The sequence below is a fragment of the Colletotrichum navitas genome, assembly GCF_030913465.1.
Source record: "Colletotrichum navitas strain CBS 125086 chromosome Unknown LY79scaffold_21, whole genome shotgun sequence".
NCBI classification, from domain to species: Eukaryota; Fungi; Ascomycota; class Sordariomycetes; order Glomerellales; family Glomerellaceae; genus Colletotrichum; species Colletotrichum navitas.
Window position 1 is genome coordinate 187,918 of NW_026850567.1, and position 21,107 is coordinate 209,024.

Below are 21,107 nucleotides of genomic sequence, written 5' to 3' on the forward strand. Positions count from 1 at the left end.
GTATGTGTGCCCCCAGTCTAATCACAACATTGTCCTCTTATGATTCTCATGTGACCTTGGCGCAACATGCACTCAGGACTAAACGATCAGACTTACTGCGTTGTAAATTGTACATAATACATGTTCAGTGGAGATTATAGGGCATGATTGAACTAGATTAAGTCATATATTATCTACCTACGTTTCGGTCTCTTACCAAGATGCTTCTCACAAGTACCTGAGACGCCGAGCCAGCATCAGAAAGAAAAATGCAAACGCGACAATAGAGGCCAGGATCCCAAAGAAGGGAATCAGGCTATCAACATCTTTCCAAGGCACCATGACGTTCATTCCGAACAGTCCGCAAACAACGTTCAGAGGCACGACGACTGTGGCGATAACCGTTACCCTACTTAGGGACTCATTGGTCTGGTTTCCCATGCTAATGTTGTCAATCGAGAGTTGCGCCAGGTAGTTGCTGTGTGACCGCGAGAGAATGGTGTCGAAGTGCACGAGACTATTCATCATCGTAACGGTGTGGTCTTGGATGTCGCCAAGATACAGGGCGATATCAATGTGTGGCGTGACTTCATAGTCTTCGGTGCACCTCTTGGTGAAAGCACGGAGGACATCAGTCTTGCCGCCGAGCAGGCGCATGAGACTCATGACGTTCTTTCGAGTGCAGCCAATCTTGCGGAGAAAGGCTTGATTGTCCTCGACGCGCGTGATGAAAACCTGGTCCTCGATGGCGTCTGCCTCATGTTCAATCTGGTTGATTGCTGGGCCAAACGAATCCACAATATCGTCGCTTCATCACAGTTAGACCAGTACCATGAACGTCCATAGTGTTGCGTTGTTGGGTACCAATGTGCCATTCATTCCTTGGAGTCAGTTTCAACTTACATCAGAGCGTAGCAGATCCAATCGCTACTCAGGGACACATGCTCCTTCAGTTGGGAGATTCGGAACCGCACTTTTGACGAATGCAGATTCGGGGTGAAACTGAAGCTGATAATCCCCTCTTTGAAAACAATAGCGTACACATTGAAAGGATGGTAAGAAGTTTCGCCATCTTCCTCGATGACGATGAAGGACCGGAAGCAAGCAAAATAGTACGTCGGAAATAGCTCAATCTTTTCGCGAGTTTCCTTGTGAATGATATCCTCGGTGGTGAGAGGGTGGATGTCGAATGCCTTGCAGATTGTCCAAACTTCGATGCCGGTCGGGTTGTTCATGTTGAGCCACCAGACGCCGTCAGACTCCCCTTCGGATTCGAATAGAGACCTGATGTTCTCTCCCGGGAGGATAAGGTCCCGAAATTCTGCAGCATGGATGGTCGACTCCAGCGCAGAAGAAAAGAAGTTGAAACGACTCTGCTCCCCCTGATTCACAGTCCTGGGTTGACCATGGGTCACGGTATCTTTCTCGTTCGAGACTGAGGCTGGCCGAGACGCAATGTTGATGTAGTCCCCGTCGGACGTGAAAATGGCGGCGCCCGCCGGGATGGAACTGTCAGGAAGGTTATTGAAGTCCGCGTTGCTAAAGCTGTCACAGTCCTCGGCGTCGATCAAGGTTTCCAAGCACACGAAATCGATAACGAGGCCATCCTTCGAGTTTTCGCGCCTGTTACTATCCGTCACAAAGGCGGTCGCAGGAAACCCCTCCAGGGGACTATCGGCATCCCGACGATACGATTTCCCATCGCCACTCTGCAGGCCATTGTTAGTCCGTTTCGAGTAATCGACCCCTTCCGCCTCGCCGCTCAGGTCGCCCACCTGTCTGCGACTCGCTTTTGGATCGTGTGTATCGGCATCTTGTCCTCGTCGTCTTGCATTGGCAAACGCCTTGACCGAGGTTGGAGGAGACACGGTCCGACGAGTAGATCCAATTGTAGGACGTCGGCTCAGGGGTGGCACCGTAGGCGATTCAAATCTGATCACATTCGCCAAATCGCAGACAAGACCTCGTTCGGTATCTCTTCCACGAACGCTGGCGGATTCCATGCTTGTGGTGGACATGTTGGGGGACAATCGCAAAGGATCGTTTGGCCCCTGGAGGTGTTGCCCATCTGTATGTCGCGCCATTATAATAATCGAGGCGTTGGTCGCAGTACAGTTATCTACAGTCTAACGGCAGGGCGTGTTCATTGTAGTGACCGTGGGAAAAGCGGGTAGTGCCCCGCGGGGACAGATCGTGGGGACCCGCGGGAAAGGCGTATGGGTGTGTTCACCGTTCAAGGGTCTCGCAAGTGGTGTGCTCGTGGATGCTGGTCTTTGGTACGCGTGCCATAGCCGGGTATACCCTTATCAAACCTCTTCAGTGCGCAAACCTCTACCATCCCAATTGTTGAAGACGAAACCCGCGATGAGATTCGGCGATGATTCTACTGGCGTTTCGAGGCTCGGGTACCGGCAATCAAAACGAGTTACGATGGCAGGTTGACAATAGGTAGTAAGCAAGTAAGGTCGAGTCGAGCACGAGACGGTGCAAATTCGGGGGCACATCAAGCTTTTGTGAGTGCAATGGCAGCGAATTAGGCTAACGGAGAGGTCAGGCGTCCGGAAACTATAAGGGTACCCACCCAGCCTTGGGAGGGCGGAGTCTGACCTAACTTTCTGTGCGTGTCTGCCCAACACCATATTGCAGTGTAAGTCTTGTTAGAGCTAGCTCGATCCCGTAGCGATTTAGCGCGGCTCGCCACCACTCAAGTCTCGCCAATCTCGCGAATAAGACACATATCTTGGGGTGACAAAACGGTTGGAATTCCATGTCCGTACAAAACACGGCTCGAAAACCTTAACCCCAGCGCGTCAATGCAACATGAAGGTCATCCCATCTTACGACTAGGATCTACCAGAAACAGCCATCGAATGCCTCATATTGCGTAGATTCAGTAGAGGAAACACCCAGGCTAGCAAAAGCTCCCTTATCTATCGTGGAAAGAATCGGATTGGTCACCGATCAAGATTTGAAAGAAGCACACCCCTGATGGCTTTGGGCACCTGAGCGACTGGGCCTGACACGACAACAAGCGGTCAGTACCGGTTGTACTGGTCATGGAGCTAAGTGCTAGACTCTCATCAAAAGAGGGTGCCGACACCCGGCCGATCCTGCAAGTAAGAGGACGATTGTGTTTAGTACACCACCCGGCTCACCGCTGCCCCGGTAACACCAGTCGATTGGCTTCGACGCTTGACCTTGTTGGCCGATGCTCTTCATTGAAGAACGCGGGATGGTGGCTGCTACTTCTTCTTAATTCTTCTGGATGCCACGCGTTGAACGCCACATGGTTACAGGCCCAGGCCCGAAGGCAACTGAACGAATAAACGCACGAAACCCCTAGCACTGTGAGGATTGGGCTTTCCGCTGGTCATTGAAATGATTCCCAAATATGCCGTCATGGTTGTTTTTCCATGACGGCAGAACAAATCATATTCGGCAAGCCCCTTATCCAGTGGCAGAAGCAATATCATGACATCAAGATCCAGCGAGTGTAGCGAGAGCGTTTTGGAGCTTCGTGTAATCGTACACCTCCCCCATCGGAGTGGACGCGTCTTTGATCAAGGTTCGCGTTTACCTTGACTGTGTGTGCACGGATGTCTTCTGCGACGCCGCGAGAAGCTTGTGTGTGGCGAAGCAAGCTGGACAACATGCATTGGGGTCCTTCTGATGGTGGCAAGGCTGCCAACACATGCTGGGGAAGCGCTGGTTCAGAATCCTAACGACTGTTTACCGGCGACTTCGAATAGGAGATTTCATCGGGCCGCTTGCTGGGGAGACACGTAAAAAATTATTGATACCATGGTCCTAGACGCTTCCAGGGGCGAGGTCGCATGGTCTACCGAGTCGTAAATCAAATCCCGCAGGTGGAAGTCGAGAAAGCCCCGCGCATCGCGGGAGATTGTAGAAACGATCCTTGCTGGAAATTTACCCCAAATGCGTTCTAATACATCTGGCAGTATATTTTTGTATCCGCCCAGCTGCAGATGCCGTGGTTCCGCCCGTCCAGGTTTCTGCCATGCTCCGACCCGGCTCGCATTGCCGTCACTATGCCGATGGCATCGCTGACAGAGCGATAAGACCCGGTCATATAGGTACAATTTCCGTTGGCGTAAAGTCTTGTTCTCGAAGACGGTGAGCCGAGTAGTGACGCACCCTATTGGCCGATGCCGTGCAAGCTGTGCTGTGGCCGAGGTGTAAGTGTCGTTTGCCACCATGAATATCTAAGCTGTCGAATCAAATTAGACTGTGTCATCATTTCTGACCGAGTGAGCAAACTCATTTTATTGCTATGGATAAAGTGGCATTGAACAATTGCGTCACTGCTGTGATCCCTAGCAGATAATTACTGTATGGACGGCAAAGCAGTTTACTGGGTCGCTGGTGTCTATTTTTATACCTTGTAAATGTCCGAAGTAGGAAGCGAGTCATGCTGCCGGGCCGAGTGATTGGCAGTTATTCTAGGCTGGCTTTTCAAGCCAAAGCAAACAGTCGAGAATCAATCCACAATAGTCGACTGAGACGTTGCAATGTGCTTGCACTAATATAGTTTGGACGTCGACCCAGGCGGGGAAGATTATGACTGCGATATCCCATCTTCTTCCCGTACAATCGCATTCAAAACCCGAACGAATGCAAGCAGCAAAACTTGATAAACTTGATGTTTTGCAAACTACACCCAAGCCATTGTGTCCATCTTGCTGCCGGAGTATAGGAAGTCGGCTGCCAAAATGCGATGCTTTCAGTCAATTCGTTTGACTGCTGCTAAGGATCCCTTCACTTTCAGACCGGAGATTCACTATGACAACACATATCAATATTAAACAGCAATGATGGAATAGCCAATCTCACTACAAGAGGTGATTGCCCTAGTCTACAGAGAGAAATCCCTGAGCCTCCGAGTGGTACTATCAATGCCAAGCTCTTCCTTCTCATCGGCGCTCAGCAGGCCCAAAGCCTCACGGCGTGTGGGCGCTTCGGGTTGAAAGTATGGCTTCTCCGCCAAGGACGTCACGCGGGTTCCGTGGCGGGGGTGGTTCCCTTCATAGTCCCAGCTTGCGTTATGGATCGTGATTCTATACTGCGTCAGATCTATCACAGAGACTTTGCCGTGGACTATCACCTACCTGTTGTCCCAAAGGGCGCTGGTGTTGAGGGTCCACTTGAACCGAACCTGGATATCAACACTCCTCTCGTAGACGTCAAATAGGTAGTTGAGAATTACATCGCTCTCCGCCTTGTCGAGGCCGATGATTTGTGTAGTAAAGAGACGGTTCACGTAAAGGGACTTCCAGCCGGTGGCAGGGTGCACGCGGACAAGAGGGTGAGCTCGCTCAATATGTTTGGGGCCGTCCTCGGGGGCGTTGCGTTCGAGGTAGGTGTGAGCAGATTTGTAGATGGCGTACTTGCCGTCAATTATCTTGCGAAAGTCGGGGGAAAGCTTTTCATAAGCTGAGTAGCCGCTAGCCCACAGGGTGTCACCTCCGACGGGCGGGACGGTGTCGTTGTGTAAGTGGGTGATGCCAGCGGGCTGTCTCTCATGAACCAGATCGGTGTGCCATCTCGACGCACCGCCCGGGTTGCGGAAGTTGGCTTTCCTCTCGGTGGCCATCAAGTCAGGCCAGATGACCGAGACGCCGAGCACACCGGGGACTTGAGGGACTTGGGGCTAGTTCATACATCAGATATCCAGCGCCCGGTGAGAAGCAGACCTGAAGATTACGACTCACATGAACCTCGACTTCTCCATAGTAGGCGCCCAACTCTTTCTGCTGCTGGGGGGAAAGGTCTTGGTTCCTGAAGAAAACGACGCTGCGCTCAGCGATCAAAAGTGCAAGCTCATCCTTCTGCTCCGCGGTGAGGTCTTTCAGTTGCAGACCCTCGATCTCCGTGCCAATGTGGGCCGTCAAGTCGGTAACCTTGGTCGCTGCACCAAGCAGGTTCTTCTTGGACTTGTCTGCCCTTGAGCCGGCGTCGATGTACTCTCGCTCCTTGTTGCGGATGTTGTACGCATCGTCAAGAAACAGCGGCCGCGAGGGACGGTAGGGGTATCCGTTGGATAGATCAACACCCGCCTTTTCAAGTCTTGTCTTCGTGCTCTCAGGGAGTCCGAGGGAGTCCTTTCGCGGCTCTGCCACGTCCGTGATAGAGGGGTCAATAGGGGCGGGAACCATGTTTAATATCAGTTCGAACGGAACACGCTGTTGCTAAGATAGGTAGAACGAGACTCGATAGTCGAGACCAAGTTTATCACTTATATTGAACTTTGAAGCCCACCCCGGCATCGATCAGACAGCTTCGACTCCGTCTTAATATACGTTTCTTCTATATCAACAGAGTTGTCGTCATCCAACCAAAGAAATTTCGTTAATCTGATCGCGCTGACCAGAAATACGATGATTACCAATAATCGCGGGGTCAGACCACCCCTCAAGGCACTTAGAAGCGACTGCCATGGCTTCATGTGCATTGGAACTGACGAATGTGGGAATAAAAGCGCAACATCGGATCATACGGTTGCAGAATGCTAGGTTTGAACTCACCAACCCAAGAAGCACGCGGTTACTTCAAACACCATTCACTTTCAATTGGTCTCTAGCCAAACATGATGGAGGGTTTACTCAGCCGGCCGTTGGACCGTCGCTGACTTTCGCCCGCTGCCTCCCTCGCGGGCGCGGATCTGGGGTCATCGGCCATCACGGCATCCAAGTGGGGGTTGCGCGATACAAGGGCCCGATTGTGTGCTCGACAACCAATTCGCAGCCCAATCCCCTTTGAGGGATCATCACCGCACTCAAGTACATTGGAGGCTGCAGTAGTGCCGGAAAAAGAGTTTCTAAGAGGGAGTGGGAGCCTGCAGACGTTTTAGCCTCGTCTTCCCCTCTTCAGATTTACATTGTCTAGAAGAAATTGCTCCCTCAGCTGTCACTGATCGCCAAGCTACCGAGATCTGCCTAGCTCTGGAGAAAAGTGCTTGCTTGGCCAAAGTGTTTGTGCTTTTGATAAAGCTTACTGACACAAGCTCATGCCCAGACTCCTTGACGTGAAGTAGCGGTTGGCTTCGAACCGGGATGTAGAGCCGCACAACATTAGATATCTTCTGGGACGAAATACTAATACTTTGTTGACATGTCCGGTATTACTCATTGGACGGCACCAGAGATGCGCTTATACCCCCAGCACGCAATTATGTCCAGAAACATCGTCAGCGATATGGCTAGATCTTTACCCTGCTATCTCTGCTAAAAGCCCGAGATTCGCCGACAGACCCTGGACATCAACAAGGGGAAAATGTGCAGCTGGTTGTATAAAGTTTCGTGAACACTGTTGTGGAATTCCAGATTTCTCTCATGGCAATTCGGAGCGCACTTGTCTCTTTGCTTTTTCGTTAATATCAGAGAAATTTGAAGCTCCACGTCAATTTGATCGTTCACAATGGGAGCTCACGAGATCGAAAAGGTCGTGCCTTGCGACTCCGTTCGGAGCAAGTCGCCGATTCTCGTCGAAACGATAGAAACGCAACCAGCCGTGGCCGAGCTCGTCCGAGAGCAACCAAAGCTTACATGGAGGTCATTTATCTGGGATACGTTGGATAAGTCCCCGGAAGAGCGCAAGTTCATGTTCAAGTTAGATGCCGTCATCCTGACCTTTGCGAGTTTGGGTTACTTCATCAAGTAGGTTAGCATCCAAAACCCTGGCGAGCTTCACGCTGACGATCAGTAAGGAATCTTGACCAGATCAACATCAACAATGCCTTCGTATCAGGCATGAAAGAGGATATGCAGCTCTTCGGCAACGAACTGAACTACATGCAAACCTGTTGGACCGTCGGATACGTCCTTGGAGAGATTCCTAGGTGAGTTCGTTCTCTAGGTAAGCTAGCGAGATAGCCATGCTAACGTCCGATTGCAGTAACATCCTTCTCACTCGCATCCGGCCTTCGATCTGGATTCCTGCATGTGAATGCACTTGGGCTGTGCTCACCATCTTGATGATTAAGTGCACCAACGTTAACCAGTTGTACGTCCTCCGTTTCTTCATCGGTCTCGCCGAGAGCACATTCTACCCAGGAATGCAGTACATCATCGGGTGCTGGTACCGGAAGGACGAGCTTGCCAAGAGATTGTGTCTCTTCCACTCAAGCGGCTCCATCGGCTCCATGTTCTCAGGCTACCTCATGGCGGCTGTCTATAAGCTTGACGGAGTATACGGATGGAAGGGGTGGCAATGGCTGTTCATTGTCGATTTGATAATTTCCCTGCCTATCGCGATTGCGGGATTCTTCTTTCTCCCCGACGTTCCTGAAATCACCAAGGCGTGGTGGCTCAATAAAGACGATGTTGCGCTTGCGCAAAAGCGCATGCAGATCGAAGGGCGCGCCAACCGACAACCGTATACAAAGTCCAAGGTCAGGAAGATCCTCACGAGCTGGCACATTTGGGCACTGACGCTGCTCTACATCTTCTTCAACAACGGTTCTGGTATCATGAGCCAGCCCGCGTTCCAGATCTGGCTCAAGGGGCAGGGCTACAATGTCAAGCAATACAACACCTACCCGACTATCACGTCCGCTATCACCGTGGTAACTACATGGATCTATGCTTGGTCCTCAGACTCCGTGTTTAAGGGAGAGAGGTGGCCCCCCATTATCTTTTCTGGCGTCTTGAACGTTGTTATCTACTCAAACCTGGCGGCGTGGAACATCCCAAAGGCGTGGAAATGGGGCTGTTTCCTGCTCACCGGGTTTGGCGGCGGGATCAGTGGACTGACGTTTGCCTGGGCCCACGAGATTTGTAAGGATGACAACGAGGAGAGGGCTGTCGTAACCGGCACGATGAACCAGATGGCCTATGTGTTCCAGGCATGGTTACCGCTCCTCATTTGGCAGCAGGTCGAGGCACCTCGATACCCCAAGGGCTACATCACGATGGTCTTCTTCGCCATGGGCATGGCAAGCACGGCTTTGCTGATTAAATACCTGCACCGTCGCGAACTGGAAAAGAAGACGCACAGGGTTCCTGTTTGATTCAGGCATATTAAAGCATACGTACAGATACCGCTGTGCTCATTGTTGAGGTGGTTACAACCTTGGGTCGTACAGATCCTAAACTCAGAAGTCTCTAACACGGCTTCAAAATATCGCACATGAGATACGCAGTGGGAGTTCAAAAGTATCCGAACGCACCAATTTGGGTTTTTTCAAAGAAAATTTTTCAAAGAAAAAAAAGAAGATGGAAAGAAAAGACTAGGTTATAGGGGCTTACAGAGGATTTAGGTAGCTAAAGCATCTTTACTTTTGCTAAACGCTTTATATCTCGATGCCTATAAGTAAAAAGAAAAAGAAAAAGATATATAAGTATATATATATTTAAAGTAGATTAATAAATCACCTGTAAAATAATATTAGTTAAAAGGTGTAGTGCTCTAAATACTATAGGTTTAGTAGACTTAAGGTGGTGGCTTTTATGAGTTCGGATACTGTCACGATGTGATACAAGGCGTTAGTTGTGTTGCTGCGACTAACGGCGTCGTTTTTAGCGCAACAGATACTTTGACCGGTTACTGTACACAATGGTAGACGCTAATCCTCAAACTGAGCAACTAGTCATTTATAGGCTGTGCCTCGAGTGTCACGTCCATGATGGTCATAAAGTATCTGTCTGCGGATGTTTCCGGTATAGTTGACCCGGGTTCATAAGCTCATTTGACATGATCTTGATGGCGATCGACTCCTGTATATGGCTGCCACCATGGAATAGAGGGAACTACTAGTTTGGCTTATCAACCAGCCGCAGCCGATGATAAAAGAACACCGCATTGTGCTCTGCATCTGCCCTTTGACAAACATTTGATTTACTCGGACGTGTCGATCGCATCGAGTTCTCGATAAAGTTCCTGTTTGACTTCGTCACCTGCCCAGCACATGTCCACCGCATTCCGCGCTAGCGTCACCATATCCTTCTTGTTGAAGTTACAGTAGGTGTACGCCTTCTGCATGTTCCCGTCCACCCACACGTCGTGCATGTACACGGGGTCATCACTGTTGATGCAAAACTTGACGCCCTTCTCCCACAGCTTTCGAATCTTGGGGAACAACACATCCGTCGGCGTGCGACGGTGATACGCGTGGGGGCACAGGGTCAGCCCGATGCCCCGGTCCAGCAGGCCCTGCAGCAGCTCGTCGCGGTCGGCAGCGTCCAGGCCGTGGTCGATGCGCTCCGCGCCCGCCCCGCCGCATACCTCGAAGATGGCCTCGCGGACGTGCTCGAAGGTATCCTTCTGCCCAAAATCGCAATGCATCGTCACGTGCAACCCATCGGCCTTGGCTTTCTTGAACGCTGCCTCGAAGAGCATCGGGGGTCGTTCGAACGCGTTGCTCGCGAGCCCAACGGCGTGGAAGAGGCCCTTGCCACCCTCAACACCGCCGCCCGCCCACGGCCTCGACGTCTCGTACGCCGCCTCGCCGTCTTCGACGCTCTCGTCGCGAATGAAACAGAAGATCCAGTTGGACCGCACGCCATACCGCTCCGCGCCGTCGTGTTGGGCCCGGAGATAACCGTTCAGCACGTCCGCGGCGGGGACTCCCCGGCGGGTGTGCGCCTGAATATCGAAGAAGGGCTCGGTGTAGCGGACGTTCATCTCGGCGCACCGGCGGAGGTAGTCCATGGACATCTCGTAAAAGTCGTCCTCCGTTCGGAGGACCTCGCAGCCGGCGAAGTAGGCCTCAAGAAATGTCGGGATGCCGGGAACACGGCCATTGATTTCCGGGCGGTGGTTGAAAAAGACCTTGTAGGATTCCAAGAGCGCCTCGTAGGTGTCGTACGGCAGGGACACATTGTTGCGCTTGGCAAGCTTCCACCGGAGTGAGGGGAGCAGGGTGCCCTCGATGTGGATGTGTAGCTCAACCTTGGGGAGGCCGGCGATGAAGGGCGAGATTTCGAGGCTGTTCATGGCAACTGTGTTTTTTACACCGAATTTTGTCTGATGGTGTCAATATACTCAGATGCGGTCGTGTGATGCCAAGCCAATCAATCAATGTCTTGAGATATGGAGGCAAAGCCGGGATATCTTTACGGTATGGCCGCCTTTGAGCATTTGTCGATCTGGCTCGGCAACTTGTTGCAAAACCCCGTCATGTCGGACATCAGACGACAGCCCACATACTTCTACCGGCCACAGATGCGCTGTAGTTCGTTTGCAAACCTACGTAGTAAGCGCAAGTATCAAACGGCTCAAACCGGAGCCGATGCTCGCAGGAATGTGGGGCAAGAGGATCCGATAAGAATAAGGACAACAAGGGCCTTTTGAGTGAGATTTTTGGTCATCAGCCAGCCATAGCCGTCGAGCCGATATCACAACTTGTCGGCGCGGCCCAGTCCTTGTGAAGCCGAAGCAGTTCATATATGTCTCTTCCTGTCATCCCAAATTGTACATTGTGCCAGACGACGCCTAGTGTCATCTCTCTCCGCATTATGCGTTACTGTTGAGAGACCCGGTTATCAGCGGAATACCGTCGTATCGTGTTCACTCGGATTTTCTCCGATAAAGAGAGGGTGCCCCGCTATCTATACAGCTTCGGACCCCGGTTTCATGTGCACAAACGTCGGCTTATCTCCCTTGCCCTCTGTGGTTCATCTGGCCGTCGGTGCAGCTTCTGGTTCGCGGTGGTTGGGGTAAAGAGAGAGGGCGACGAGGCGCATGGTTTTGGTCGGCAAAGATCGGCAAAGATAAGCATCGGTGATTTTTTTATTTTTTTGGTTCATTCTCACTCGTTCGCCGCGGAAAGGGTGCCGCGTCGACACCCCCGCCAGACCCTTTTGAATGGCCGCTCTACTCAAAAGGGCGATGCCCCGGTGGCAGTCCCGAGATGCAACACTTTGCGACTCCGTAGCAGCTTCGCGGTCTCGTGCAGACAATCACGGCAACGACGAAAGGCAGAGTTTACTCGCCAACATGGGGTCGCCGTCGGACGTCCAGCAGAACCATCCTCCCGCCGAGGCGCAGGCTGGTGAACGGCAGCATGTCGATAGCACTATGGCCAAGAGGATCGTTCGAAAGATCGATCTCAACCTCATCCCGCTGCTCTTCATCACGTACATGCTCAACTTCATGGACAAGACGATCCTGTCGAGCGCGGCCGTGTTTGGTCTCAGAGACGACACCGTGAGTTGCGCTTTGCACCGGTCTACCGGAATCGTTCTAATAACCCCACAACAGAAACTCAAGGGTCAGGACTACAGCTGGGTGTCGAGCATCTTCTATTTCGGCTACTTTGCCTGGACGTATCCCACGTCGATCCTCATCGCACGGCTGCCTGTCGCCAAGTACATGACCGCCAACACCTTCTTCTGGGGCGCCGTCGTCGCGCTCACAGCCGCGTGCACCAACTACGGCGGCCTGCTCACCGTCCGCTTCCTCCTCGGCGCCGCCGAAGCCACAATCACTCCGGCCTTCATGTTCCTCACATCGACGTGGTACACCCGTGACGAGATCCCCACCCGCACCGGCATCTGGTTCGCCGGGAACAGCGTCGGCGGCCTCGTGGCCTCCTTTGTCGCTTTCGGCTTCGGCCACGTCTCCGACGACCACAAGGTCGGCCCCTGGCGCTCGATGTATATACTCCTCGGCATCCTGACCTTCATCTGGGCTTTCGTGCTCTGGATCTGGCTGCCCGACACCATCGCTAAGGCACGCTTCCTCACCACCGACGAGCGCCGGTACGCGGTCGACCGCGTGGTCATCGCTGGCACCGGCTCGACGGCCAAGACACACTGGAAATGGGATCAGGTAATGGAATGCTTGATCGACCCCAAGACCTGGTTCATATTTGGTCTCGAGATCATCACGCAGATCCCCAATGGCGGTACCCAGAACTTTGCCAATCTCGTCATCAAGTCGTTCGGCTTCACGAGCCTGCAGTCGACCCTCATCAATATCCCCTACTCGCTGCTCACGGCCGGCGTCATCGCGGGAACTGGCTGGATTGCAGGCCGCTACCGCAAGATGAATTGTATTTTGATCGCCATCATCGTGCTTCCGTGCATCACGGGTTCGGCTATCATTTACTCTCGCGAGAGCGTCAGTAGCGGCGTCCAGCTGTTCGGCTACTTCCTCCTCGCGCCCGGGCCTGCCGCGATGCCGCTAGCCATGTCTCTCGTTCAAGCCAACTATCGCGGCGTGACCAAGAAGATGACAATGTCTGCGTTGCTGTTTCTGGCTTACTGCGCCGGTAATATCGCCGGCCCTCAGTTCTTCAAAGCTTCCGAGGAGCCACACTATAACACCGCCTTCCGGACCATCATGATCTGCTACGCGCTTGTCGTGTTTCTCGCGCTCGGATTGAGGTTTTACCTGGAATGGATGAATGCCAAGCGCACCAGGGAGGAGGGATACGAGGGTAGCGCCGGAGGCGCAGGTGCTGTCGGTGGCGGCAAGGTAATGCAAGCGGATGGGAATGCGGACGATGTTGCAGATATGGTTGATCAAGTTGAGCTGCGTCCCGAAGACTACGAAGATGTGACGGACTGGAAAACTGCCGGTTTTAGGTACCGCCTGTGAGCTGAGGTGGATATGTTTGTGGTGTTGGTTGGCGGTAAAATCATGATGTTTATAGACACGAGTCTGGGTTCACAAGTCGCCGACAATGTCGCACTTGCGATTTCCCTTAGTCAAAGTGAGAAGCAACATGATGCTCCACCGCCGCTGTGTCCCCTTGGAAATCGCCGCAAACCGGACAGGTCACCACCTCGGTTGCAGCCGGACAAGATACCGCGTCCGCCGTTTCTGTGCCGGAGGCCGCTTCGGACCTGCCCCGCCCTCCGCTCTTCTGTTTGGCCGGGCGAATGTAGGCCTCGAGCCCGACTTGCGACGGAGGGAGATCAGCGTCTGCTTCTTGTCGGCAGCCTTGCCCACGTCGTGACGGTCGACCGTTGACGGAGGCCGCTGATCCGGCACCTGCTCCGGCGGGCTCTTGGTCTGAAGTAGATGGGAGCGGATGCGCTCCGGCGTGGGACTGCACTCGCCCGACTCGGCCGTCGACGAGACGCACTTTGATGCCTCGCGGGTGGTTGCCGCGGGTCAGAATATCTTGGACGGTTCCGGTCACGGTGCGACCGGTGGGCTGATCAGCTTTGAGAACGATGTTGACGCTGGCGCCACGAACGACAGTGGCTACTGTGGGAACCCGGCTCATGATTCAGGTGCATCAAGTATCTCTTTGCGTTTGTGGTGTGTTGTCCTGGTCCAGCGTTGCGGATGCTATGTAGGTCAGTGTGTGAAGGAATTGCAAGCCCATGCAGGGACCACCTCGCTATAAGGTTCGCCAATATTACGCTATTTTTGATCCACCCAGCCCCAAACCGAACAAAACCGTTCCAGGTCGTCCACACCCCTACACATCGACCCACTCTATAGTGTCTAATCTCTCCCGACTTATCACATCAACAAAGGCCGGATGTCGCAATGGTAGCGAGCTACTTTCCGGTGGTAGAGGTTCTGGGTTCGAGTCCCAGTTCGGTCGACATAAACTTTTGCCTGTTTTTGATACTGATCTGCCACCAGCTTTCTACAACGTGTTTTCGTACCGTTACACCGTAAGTATTTATTTAGTCTTGTAGTTTTTTCTATCCTTAAGCTTGGCCTCTGTGCTTTTGTGTAGGACTTTGTGTTGGCCCTGCTTATTGGGTTGAATAAACATGAGAATTCTGAACTTCTGACATAGGCGACATTGACGAACCCAGTTTTTCTTGAAGTAATCCTGGGAGCAGAAATAGCTTTCATTATTGCCTATTTTCAAGCACGTTAGGCACTGTAAAGCGCTAGCATCATTTTCACAGCCTGCTCCTCAACATCTCCGTTTCAGTGGCGAATCTGATGGGTTGTCGGCCATTGCGTTGGCGTTGGTCGGACGACAATCTGTTACAATGAAAGTACAAGAGGAAGGTTATCAGACAGAAATATAAAATTCCGGTGCTGCCAAGTAGGTGTGCGTGGCGTGGCATAAAGATGCATCATCTTACAACACCCCAGTTGTGCCCTGCTCTCTTCAGAAAAATATCGTTGCTCATTCCTCAAAATTTTATACAGTTATAGAGTCATCCATGCTCCCCTGGGCTTGACAGTATATAAATAAATCTCTAGAAGAGAGAGCTATAGGATAAGTAGTATAATAATAAAAGAAGCTAATATATAATAAGCGCTCCTATAAGACTAATTAGTTAAAAACACCCTATTATAAAGGACTAATAGACAACTATTACTCTATAGTATACTAATTGTTGGAATAGTATTCCCACCGATTCGTACGCATGAGTCAGCAGCCTAGAAATATATATAACTGGCCACTTTCAGCCAGCTAGATCTTAGTTAACTCAGTCCTTTTATATTGTTCAGATTGAGTACTTAACCTATCTATAGTCTTTCCAACACTAACAGTATTGTAGACTAGTATATTTAGATAGACTTTTACACACTTAAGAATAAACTTCTGTAGCTCTTTAGTAATTAACTTTATAATATTGAGAAAGGGCTGGGGCGCTAAGCCGCTATGGGGAAAAAGGAAAAGAAGGACAAGGTGTAAGAACAACTCCGAAAGTCTGGCTTCTCCGGACTTATGTTGTAGGTCACGATCTTCCCGAGTCCGAAAGACACAGCGGTCTTATGGTGTCGGCTGCCCAGGCAGCCATAAATAGGGAGTAGAAACAATAGGATATCTGTTCTTCGACGGTTTCTTTTACCTCTTATAGTTTGTTTTACATATTGAAGATGTTCTTGTTGGTAACACCAAGGGATAGGTTAATATAGTTAACTATACGTATTAGTGGTAATTAACAAATAATAGGGGGTAACTATAGTTCTCTATTATGCGTAAAGAAAAGAAGGATAATTATTGTAGGTTAGTTAGTTAAATAACCAACTTATTGCCTATAAATCCTTAGAGAATCTATAGCTAAATATCTAAGGATTTGCTAGTAATAAGTTATTAGGGTTAACCTAATAACTCTAATATTTATCTGCAATAGTTAATATTATAACACTAGTAACTTTCTATAGTACTAGAAATCCCCTATTATTTATATCTAAAAGAATAGCTAAAAAACGTAATAAAAACAGGAAGCTAAAAAATATTTAATACTTTTTGCTTATATAGTCTATTATATATAAGAAACCTATTTATTTATCTATATTTTTAACTACCTATTACTAACTAGCTTCTCTAATATATTATTTAGTAATAACTTTATAAATTTATTTACTAAGTTATTACTACTATAAATCTACTGTATCTTAAAAATCTTATAGTGTTTATATAACTAGTAAAAGGCTATAATATCTATTATAAGTTACTTCTCCTTTATAGTACTAAGCTTTATAAGGCACTTATAAAGTAAGTATAAGTTAGTGTAGAGTATTATAGGTATTTATAGTAGCTTAAGGTAGTTAGTAATTATTATAAGAGTAGTACTAATTATATAGGTAATGTTAGCGCTAGTAATTATCCTATAGACCTTAGAGGTAAGTATACTATATATAACTTTTTTATACTTTATTAAACTAAAGTAGATAATATTACTAGTTAATTTAAAGCTTTTACTATTAGTAGTAGGTTACTTAATAATTTATTTATTAGTAAGGACTATAATAAAGCTAAGTTAGGAGGTAAAGTTATAGTTATTTATAAATAAGCTATTAATAAATATAAAGAGCTTAGTAGTTATAAGGTTAATTAGTAAGAATTATAGGCTATAGTTAAGGTTATTAATTTACTATTTAATTTAGTAGTTTAGAGCTTTAATCTCCTTTACTATAGGTAATTAGTGTTAGGTAGTAACTAAATAGTTAAAGTAAGCTTTAGGTTAATAGATAGAAGTAATATATACACTATAGGCGTATTACTAGATATAATCTTGCTAGGCAGTAGGTAATTTTTTATTAATAAGTTAAAGCTTTTTACCTTAGCCTTTTTAGCAAAGGGTAAGCTTACTGTTAGTAGTAATAGATAATATACTACTATTAAAGGTAATAAAGTTGTTAGCTATAAGTAACTACTTAGGTTTTACTATAAAAGTAGCCTTCTTAAGCTTCTTCTCTTTATAGGTAGAGAATTTACTGTCTATAAGGCTAATTATATTGTCTATTTATATACTAATTAATTTAAAGTTACTATTATTAGGTAATAATATTAATAGGTAAAGGTTAAAGGTTAATAAATTTATCTAGAGATTCTCTTTATAATAGTAGTTATATATTACCTACTAGTAGGTTTCTGCCTCTATAATACTATATAATAGCTTAGTTACTATTATTATTATATTTACTAGGTAAAGATAGTAAATCTATATAGGCAGGTAGGCAAAAATAATATAATTTAGTAGTATTACTAATTAGGTATACGCCTAGGTAATATTATATAACTAGAGAAGAAATCTATATTAAAGTAGTAAAAAGGCAAAGGTAAAGATTAATTACTAGGCTATTTACTAGATAGTAGGCAACTATATAAGAATTATTTTTTTACTATTATCTATATAGCCTTAGATAATAAGCTATAATTTCTTATAGGGCTACTTGTTTTTGCTTTTTACTTTATAGACTATATATAATTTAAATATATAGGTGTTACTATAGGATTTCTTATTATAAGTAATAATATAAAATACACTATAGTTAACAAAGGCTTTTACTTTTGCCTTATTAGATTCTTTAAAAGGTTTACTAGGTGTAGTAATAATTCTTTTCTTATATAGCTTAATAGTAAATATATAGTTTACCTCTTCCTTTATAGTTAAGAACACTATAGTTATAGTAGGGTGTATCTTTATAAAAAACGTAGGTATTAGGTTCTTTTATAGGTAACTATAGTGTCTTTGTAGTAGTTTATTATTAATAATAATAGTATTATATACTTCTTCTTTAGCGTTAGGTATCTCTATAAGGTCTTCTTATGCTTATATAGTGTATATAGGACTATCTTCTGCTTATATAGAGTAGTTAGTATACTTGTTTAGCGTAGGGAGGTCTAGTTAACTTTCCTTTGTGTAGTAGGGTTTTATTATAGTAATCCTAAAGTTATATAGGCTATAGGGTAAATTAATAGTACAAGTAGTACTATTATTAATAATAAGGTAAAATAGGCCCTACTAGCTATATTTTTTACGCTATATATAAATAAAGGATTAAAGAAGTAAAGTAATAGTATTAGTTAAATCTAGGCTATTATATATTATTAGTGCTTTATATAGCTATTACTTTATATAGATCTAGTGTACTACGTTTATTACTTTCTTAATAGCTTTAGTGTACTATACAGTAGTTATAGTAGGTAGTAACTTATTAGTTATTTAGGGGTATACACTAAAAACAAGGAGAGTTAGGATAAGGCTATCTAGGCTAATAGTATTATTAATTATTTTAATAGTAAGTTAAAGGGTAACTTTAGGTTTAGCACTAGTTTCTTTATAAATAATCTTATAGGTATAGTAAAGAGGTATATAATAGTGCTTAACTTTACTAATACTATAATAAGCTTTAATAAGCACTTCTTTTACTTTAATAGATAACCTATAGGTAGTATATTTAAACTTACTAAAGTAAAAATTTAGGCTAGCGTTTATTATTATCTAATTAGGTAGGCTAAGATATATATTAATCTAGTATATTTATAGTGCCTCTTATATATACTCTATAGTAATAGATTATAAGAATCTTGCTATATTAAACGCTATTACTATATTAACTATATAAAGTACTAGTTTATTACTATTAAGGTATATTATATTAATAAAGATCTTATAGTTAAACTTGTTATTATTATATAGTATAAATTTAAAGTAACTAGGGGCTTTAAAGTATAATTAGTAGTAGTAGTAGTACTTGTTAATAGCTTTAATTAACAAAAGGGAGGTGTTTTCTCTAGCGCGTTTAAGTAACTTATAAAGTTACTAAATAGATAGGTAGCTAAATTACTAGTAGATTTAGTGTAATTTACTGTCTATTAGGTGTTACCTAGTAATACTTCTCTCTAGTAGTTATAAAAGCATCTATAGGTAGCTAAATTAGTAGACAATAGGTATAATATTATTACCCTAGATTAGCTAGTTAGTAAGGTTATTAAATTTTATACTATAATAGTCTATATCCTTTAAGTAAAAGAGAAATAGAGTATTAGTAGTTATTATATAAAAAACAAGGTTACTAAGTAGTATAAGTATATTAATTACCCCTAGGGATTTAAAGTAATTACTACTACTAAAGTAAATACTTACTTTACCTACTTAAGTAGTATCTATAGGTATTTTTTTACTTAAGTAGCACTAAAGGGTAAAGTATTACTTATAACTAGTAGTTAATTTCTTAGCTACACTAGTGTTAAGTTATTATATAGGATATTACTAACTAACACTGCCTTCTAGAACAACGTTGCTTATTAATCTAACCTTTGCTCCTAAATATAGATACTTGCAGTAGAATCTACTAAGCAAGGCAATATTTAAGGAACATAGATTATAGTACTATAGATAAAAGAAATAAGCTACTTTTAACTATATAAATTACTTCTTAAATATACTACTTAATAATAGTTATAAGCCTAGCTTTAACTTAATTTATAAGTAATAATAACCCCTACTATTATAAAGTAGTATACACTTAGAAATACCTTTCTTAAAACTAATACTCTTTCTTAATTTTATCTTACGCCTATAATACCTTTAGAAGTAACAGTAAGTCTACTAACTAACACCTGCCTTTATAGCCTTTTAACTATATATAAAGATTAGTTCTCTTAGTATATAAAGCTTTACTTCTACGCTACCTAACATAAAGTCTAGTAATTTATTAATCTAAACAGCAAAGAGAAGCTCCCTAAGCACCTAGGAGCACCTTTACTAGCTAAATACATTATAGAGTAAAACGCTAAGCGCTAAAGGTAATATAAAGCTAACTTTATAAGCTAGAATAACCTCTTAGTTAGCTAGTAAGTAAGGTAGCAAGGCTAAGAGCCTATCTAGCTAGTAGTACTTACTGTTAATAATAAAGTAATAAAGCAAAAATAAATTATTACTATAAGTAATTTATCCTTTACTAAGCTAAGGATATATAAATAGTAAAAAGTAAATAACCTATTATTAAGCTAGGTTAACGCTATAGTTATAAAGAAGATTATAAAAGTATATAGCTATAATTACTAAATAATAACGTTAACTTTACTCTTTATATAACTATTTTAAAGATTAAATAATAATATACTTCTTTTTATAATATAGTAAGTAATATAGCCTATAATAATTATAATAAGATTCTTATATATACCTTATTAATAAATAACTTATTTACTTAGCTTAGAGAATAGTATACTACCTTAATAAAGGCTAAAGTATATAGTATCCCTAAGATCTAAGGCACTTTCTTAATTAAGACCTTTTTACGCACTATTAAGTAGTAAATTACTTCCTCCTAGGTAAACAGTAAGCTAAATAACCTTATAAAGACTAAATAACGTAGGGGATAGTAAATAACCCTAAGAAATACAGTAAGTTACTAAGTAATTTACTATAAATAATACCTATAAAATCCTATAAAGTAATAAAGGTATATATAACCTTTATAAGAAAAAGTAAACTATAAAATAAAAGTAGTACTTTAAATACCTTTACAAGAGGTCTAACTACCTATAGAAACCTATTAACTATAGGTATATTAAGTATATACTCTTTAGTAAGTTAAAGATTATTTAAGCTAACTTAAGTAAGTAAATAGTAAAGGCTATTATTATAGAGCTTTTAAAGCTAAAGTAGTTAAACCTTAGAAGTAAAGTGCAGAAGAAGTAAAAAAAGGGGAATTTAACCTCCTCTTATCTATAAGGCACCCTTGTTATAGTCACTATTAACCTTTGCTTATTTAGTAAGACCTTAGCTATACTTCCTCTAACTCTTAGTGTATTCTTAACCCTACTTATTAGCCTATACGCTCTTAGTAAGAGTACTATTCTTAATAACTATAGAGGTCTTTATATTATAAACAACAAGTTACTTCTTAAGCCTAGCTTCTATAAAATAAATATAGATAATTATTATATTAAATTAGGTATAATATCTTACCTTATAGAGGAATATAGTATATATATTATAAAG

At 44.9% G+C, this 21,107-nt stretch overlaps 6 protein-coding genes across 6 annotated transcripts; 2 read left to right on the forward strand and 4 right to left on the reverse strand.

The window, feature by feature from the left end:
- Positions 1–136: 136 nt before the first annotated feature.
- On the reverse strand, positions 137–2,497 carry LY79DRAFT_550045 (cora-like Mg2+ transporter). The gene is made up of 2 exons (XM_060557530.1): positions 883–2,497; positions 137–787 (listed from the first exon to the last, which is right to left on the reverse strand). Exons 1-2 carry the CDS (start codon positions 2,061–2,063, stop codon positions 208–210), a joined length of 1,761 nt encoding a protein of 586 aa, XP_060415388.1. The 5' UTR covers positions 2,064–2,497; the 3' UTR covers positions 137–207.
- Positions 2,498–3,519: 1,022 nt separating this feature from the next.
- LY79DRAFT_161198 (uncharacterized protein) lies at positions 3,520–4,307 on the reverse strand. The gene has a single exon (XM_060551142.1). The coding sequence runs from the start codon at positions 4,194–4,196 to the stop codon at positions 3,735–3,737; it is 462 nt and encodes a 153-aa protein (XP_060415389.1). The 5' UTR covers positions 4,197–4,307; the 3' UTR covers positions 3,520–3,734.
- Positions 4,308–4,852: 545 nt separating this feature from the next.
- Positions 4,853–6,152, reverse strand: LY79DRAFT_512942 (TfdA family taurine catabolism dioxygenase TauD; the record flags this gene model as incomplete). Its single annotated transcript, XM_060554437.1, has 3 exons — positions 4,853–5,054; positions 5,106–5,647; positions 5,709–6,152. 3 exons carry the CDS (start codon positions 6,150–6,152, stop codon positions 4,853–4,855), a joined length of 1,188 nt encoding a protein of 395 aa, XP_060415390.1.
- A 1,261-nt stretch (positions 6,153–7,413) lies between these two features.
- On the forward strand, positions 7,414–9,004 carry LY79DRAFT_513030 (major facilitator superfamily transporter; the record flags this gene model as incomplete). The annotated part of the gene is made up of 3 exons (XM_060554448.1): positions 7,414–7,652; positions 7,703–7,834; positions 7,891–9,004. 3 exons carry the CDS (start codon positions 7,414–7,416, stop codon positions 9,002–9,004), a joined length of 1,485 nt encoding a protein of 494 aa, XP_060415391.1.
- A 437-nt stretch (positions 9,005–9,441) lies between these two features.
- On the reverse strand, positions 9,442–11,382 carry LY79DRAFT_550052 (adenosine deaminase). Its single transcript, XM_060557531.1, has one exon. The coding sequence runs from the start codon at positions 10,927–10,929 to the stop codon at positions 9,832–9,834; it is 1,098 nt and encodes a 365-aa protein (XP_060415392.1). The 5' UTR covers positions 10,930–11,382; the 3' UTR covers positions 9,442–9,831.
- A 549-nt stretch (positions 11,383–11,931) lies between these two features.
- Positions 11,932–14,939, forward strand: LY79DRAFT_578801 (major facilitator superfamily domain-containing protein; the record flags this gene model as incomplete). The annotated part of the gene is made up of 5 exons (XM_060559976.1): positions 11,932–12,141; positions 12,196–13,523; positions 13,963–14,186; positions 14,392–14,570; positions 14,814–14,939. The coding sequence occupies 5 exons, from the start codon at positions 11,932–11,934 to the stop codon at positions 14,937–14,939; spliced, it is 2,067 nt and encodes a 688-aa protein (XP_060415393.1).
- Between the last annotated feature and the right edge of the window lie 6,168 nt (positions 14,940–21,107).